Here is a 5,000-nt window from a genome sequence, read left to right as displayed (position 1 = left end):
TGCCAAATCTCTGCAAAAGACCACAAAATTTTGTACAACCACAAAACTACCAACTCTAGAGTGTTGGTTTGATTAAAAAAATTACTTCATTTTTTTCTTCATATTTTGAAAGTGTTTGCTTGTTAGTAGAGTGAAATTTTTCAAGCCTTCATTTCAAGCTGAAGAGTGTCTATGTCAGATTAATGAGCACTTAAAGATTGGCTCCAAGAGAAACAAAAAAGAGTGAGAAAACTCACTGTTTCCAATAAGGTCAGTCATTAACTGTTTTGTCATACCTCCCAACTCAAGAATAAAACAAATTATAAACAGGTGCCACCTTACAACATTACTTTATTTCTTTCATCCACATTTTTCTCTTTTTACCAAATTTTGGGTGGCCTTATCAGAAGATTTCTAGCTTCTGTCCCAAACAAGCTGTTGAATGTCTTCAATCTTCAGTTCTTGTTTATAAGACCGAAGTGTTTAGTTATCATGACATTATTTTCTGCAAGGTGAGTCCTGTTAATAATTTAACTGAAACACTTACTGCTGTTCTGGTAGGATAAACACAGTCAAACATGTCTGCTCCTAAAGCACAGCATACGACAAGATCTATAGCATAACTTCCAGTGAAAAGAATACAACAAAGTTAGCTATGTTTTTGGATTGGCCAAGCTTGGACACAGAGACTAGTTCACAGTTCTTGTTTACCATAATAACGAGGTAACTTTTCTTTTGAAATACCATTGCCAAAGATTAAGGAGAAGCAGATGGTCAGGAGCACTAAAGCCTAGATAATTAACTATTATCATCCAGTCCTATTGTATCCACTGCAAGATTCTCTTTAAGTTACTGCTAGGTGGTTATATAATATTAAAAAGCTATTGCCAGCCACAATGCATATGACCCCAAATAAAATATATTGACTTCAACATGCAGCTAGCCTTTTCATGCAATGAACCAAAATTTAGATGGAAACCTACATCTACAACAAGAAAGGATGGCCTTACCCAACTCCCATTACATATGCTGGTCTTGTTTTTGGTAAAAGATCTGTGCAAAGGGTGACAGTTTTCCAGAACATTGATTTCTCTTCTCCTCCACTGAGGCCACCAATAGCAATCCCAGGAGTATTACGCTTCACCATTTCTACACAGAAATACAGCAGTACCTTAAAATAAGTAATTTTAACTATAAGTAGTTTCCCCCTTGTTTGAAAATGAAGATTAAGACTAAATTTGCTTTTCTTTAAACATATCTTCTTACGTTACATACAGTATGTGTACTGTATGTCCAGTTGTTATATAATAGTTTTACTTTTAGCAACTGAGTTGTCATACTACCAAGTTCTCACGTTTTAAAAAAACACTTGTTACCTTGAACACAAGTCTTTCTCAGCTCTGGATCTAATCCCCCCTGAATGATCGCAAATAAATTCTGTTCAGCTGGTCTCTTGTGTGCAGCAATACATCTGTCAAGCCAGCGAATAGAGCGATACATCGCTTCTTCAACCCTTGGCCCTAAATGTTCAGAAAAAGTAATTTTACATCTGTTTTAATTAGTGTTTACCTTGTAACAATTGTACAATTTTCCACAAAAAGGTAGTCTAAGAGAAAGTGAATTATGAAGCATGCCACCTTTAGTTGTACTACTGACTACATCATCCAGTTGCATTATGATGTCTGCTCCAATGGAATTCTGAATCTCTGTTGATTTCTCAGGTGTTAGGAGCATTTCTTCACCGTCATGAGGTGATTGGAACTTAACACCTTCTTCCGTAATTTCAGCTAATTTTAGTAATGACACCATCTGAAATCCACCACTGTCCTGTAGAGAAATAAATGTAACACAAATTTCCTCCCACACTTGTAAACACTTTTCACAATATTATTGCAAACAAGGTGTAATTATTGGCAGGACATTATTATAAGTTTTAGTTGCATTACAGGGAAATGCAAGCCACCAAAATAACATAGAATTCCTGAATGAACCTCAAATTTTTTAATGGTGGTAACTTTACAGGACATATGAATCCATTTGGACAAAACAAGAAAATAAACTTGAATAATTATGAAGAGTGTTATGCTATACACATTACAGCCTTTAAACAACAAATGCAATTACTTCAACAAAAGGAAATGATACATGTAAGTGGTTAAACATACTGTTAAAAGTGCTCTTTTCCAGTTCATAAACCCATGGAGTCCTCCTGCTTTTTCAAGAATTCTTGTTCCCTAATGAGCATGTTCACAGCTGTTACTGATTAAACACAGTGAACTAATACCACCCCACCCCCTTTAACCCTTTAACTCCCAGTAGCCACTTATAGATCTTACTGTCTAATGCCAGATGATTTTACTCCTCAATGGGGCCCCCTCGGGCCTTAAAGGGTTAACAGCATGACGTCCCCATTAAATGACTTGAACCATGCATATAAAGGATAAATAATGATACATCAGATCATGCCTGTCTACACTAAGTATTGTTTACTTTGTACTGTTACTATTGACCATTTGGAGGTTTGAAATGAAAGTTGTTTGCAGTTAGCTATGTTAAGCAGTCGTAAGCAATCCTGAAAAGATTCAGGCTTGAACGGAATACAAACACATGGCCATGCAATTGTGCTGCACTTGCAATTGCTCTATCAACAGTGAGCTTATAATGCAAGCTTACTGAAGCTAAGTGGGTGCTGATCCATATTGCCATTTCAAGTTATATCCCGCAAGAGGTGAATGAATATGTGAAGTCTCATATATCTGGCCCCAGTTGTTTCGAAGACTGGATAGCACTATCCACTGGATAACTCTATCTGATGGATAGTGATTTATCCACCTTTTGAACAATGGAAGCCTGAACTACAGAATGGACATGTACATGTACATGTATCCATGGAAGGAAAGTTGAAATTCATTTTGAACGCTTGTTATTGATTATCATATACATGTATGGCCTGTGGGCTAATAAGCATAGCATTCTTGCTGAACGATTATACACTTCATTGTTCCAAGGAAGGTAGTTAAAGGTATTTTGAGTCCTAATTAATCTTTCCTATAACTTGTCACCACTAAATATGAGACAATGACAGTGTGGTTTCATTACATCAACAAAGATTGATTTCCACCATTCTTAGTGATTATTCATCATCTACAAAGACCGGGCATTTGAACTTTTGAAGATTGGATCGTTCAAATTCCCACCCCCTCAGGCCAAAATGGTGTTCGAATGCCCTACCCTATCGTCGGATTTGTCTGTCATACCCTACTAAAGAACATTCGTCGTCGGCTCCTGCCGTCTTTAATAGAGACCTTTCGAAGACCTTTTTTGTAAGCCAATCGCTCACAAATGCTACAACTCTTCCTTTAAACTCTTCCATCATGTCCAAACACGTGTTTTATAGCTGTTAGCGACTTCCGCGCCCAAAAAAAAATCATTTGAAACCTGACAATTCTGGTTCAATTTTCCCCGCCCCACGGAAAGGCAAAGGTCAAATTCCTCACTCCCCGGGGACAGAAGATAGTCAAATTCCCGGGGTTTGCCCGGGGAGGGGGGGGGGGATGTTGAAGTTTCGATTTGATCGGCTCATTATCTCTCTTTCAACAACTAGGGCTTGAAAAGTAATGACTTGAACAGGATCTATGGGTTTCCCTACTTTTCGTCCCCACTTCTTATTCACCTCATTTCCCTGTTTAACATATGACGATGATTAAATCCATGATAGTGATTAAGACTCATCTTACTGGTCTCATTCCCAGATGATAGGTATTTCCTAGAATAATTTGACAGTCTAATTCAGTGAGTTGCTTTGAAGTAAGTCCCTTCATTGTGCCCTGAGTTCCAACTGGCATGAATACAGGAGTTTCTACTTCATAATGTGGTAACTCTAGAATCGCAGTTCGAGCTTTGCTTGATGAGCATTCCGCTAAAACTTTGTAACTCAAAGCGCACGTAGTTTCATCTTCGTTCGCCATGTTGAATTTTACCGCTGACAGTGGAAACCGTCGTTTCTCTGAAATTCCAAAGGCAAGCTTAGGGAGGGGTGAGAGGGTGGTGTTGAAATGTTCTTCTTTTAGTGCAAACTTTTGATTTAATAAATTTTCATTACATCCATACAATGTAACTTAAATTATCAAATGTATGTACGTTTTATTGTGTTATTCTATTAAGTCATGCTTTCTGGACTTCTTCTTCGGTTCTTGGGATTTCTCTCTTCCTCCCCACTCTGTTTAACATACGTGTTTCCTTCGTTTTGGTCACGGTCAGCGGAAACATTTTGTGACGAAATGGCGGAAAACACGAACCAAAATGATGAAGAAATCATCGACCCTTCCTCTCGTGTTGATAACGGCCGGATAGCATTTAGTGCCACCAAATTCGTTGGGATTAATTATCCGGGCTATGTCAAGGATGAAAGTCGCATGCTTCATACTCTTGGAGGCGAAGATGCTGTCGCAAGGACATACTCAAATTCTGGAAGGAGATTGGAAATGTCCTTTCGTCCAGGAGATCCTCACTGCCATGCTGTGTGCGCTGATCGGTACCCCACTGCGAATTTGCTTCTTAGAGTAAAACAACGAAAGAAGAAAAGAAGAGGAGATAGCAGTGAGACCTCAGAAGTGAAATATGAACAGGAAATACTGGGGATTGTAGGAACAACTTTCAAGTAAGTGCAGGTTCGATGGTTTACATTTATGATCAGGGACATTGTTCGGCTCGCAGGAACAATTTATAAGCATGTAACATGTCACATGTCAAAGCCTTTTTTTCGTGGATGTGGTTCCCATCGGCCATGCAAATCTCTCATCTAATTCCGAAAATTTGTCTGTGTACATTATGCACCTATCAATGTTAAGCCCCAGGGAGTGGGGGTCGGGCTAACCGAGTTTGATCGTGAGGTCTGTCCCCAGGGTCCGACCTCCCCCCCCCTCTCCTTGGGGCTTAGCATTGATCGGTGCATTAGCTCTTGGCATGTACTAGTCCACGAGAGGCATTGAGGGGGATCAATCTCTAGAGACATGGATACA

General features: G+C 39.0%; 2 protein-coding genes across 3 annotated transcripts in view; one reads left to right on the top strand and one right to left on the bottom strand.

Annotated features, from left to right (window-relative positions):
* The window catches only part of LOC137993270 (queuine tRNA-ribosyltransferase catalytic subunit 1-like), a 4,943-nt gene extending 975 nt beyond the window's left edge, over positions 1-3,968 (bottom strand). The window contains exons 1-7 of one of the 2 annotated variants that reach the window (XM_068839012.1): positions 3,717-3,968; positions 2,145-2,213; positions 1,617-1,806; positions 1,356-1,499; positions 990-1,128; positions 527-602; positions 1-10 (exon numbers count right to left, since the gene is read on the bottom strand). The exon at positions 1-10 is cut by the window's left edge and continues 185 nt beyond it. In XM_068839012.1, the coding sequence (XP_068695113.1) occupies positions 1-10; positions 527-602; positions 990-1,128; positions 1,356-1,499; positions 1,617-1,806; positions 2,145-2,213; positions 3,717-3,947 (859 nt within the window). In that variant the 5' untranslated portion in view covers positions 3,948-3,968. The remainder of the gene's footprint in view (positions 11-526; positions 603-989; positions 1,129-1,355; positions 1,500-1,616; positions 1,807-2,144; positions 2,214-3,716) is intronic. The other variant, XM_068839013.1, reaches the window with a different exon arrangement.
* Positions 3,969-4,235: 267 nt separating this feature from the next.
* Positions 4,236-5,000, top strand: part of LOC137993268 (general transcription factor 3C polypeptide 5-like) — an 8,326-nt gene continuing 7,561 nt past the window's right edge. Inside the window, exon 1 of the mRNA XM_068839005.1 lies at positions 4,236-4,639. Coding sequence (XP_068695106.1) covers positions 4,260-4,639 — 380 coding nt within the window. The 5' untranslated portion in view covers positions 4,236-4,259. The remainder of the gene's footprint in view (positions 4,640-5,000) is intronic.

The sequence above is a fragment of the Montipora foliosa genome, chromosome 2 (assembly GCF_036669935.1).
Source record: "Montipora foliosa isolate CH-2021 chromosome 2, ASM3666993v2, whole genome shotgun sequence".
Lineage (NCBI taxonomy): Eukaryota > Metazoa > Cnidaria > Anthozoa > Scleractinia > Acroporidae > Montipora > Montipora foliosa.
The sequence above is the reverse complement of the archived record's forward strand: the minus strand, read 5'-3'. Positions and strand labels throughout refer to the sequence as shown.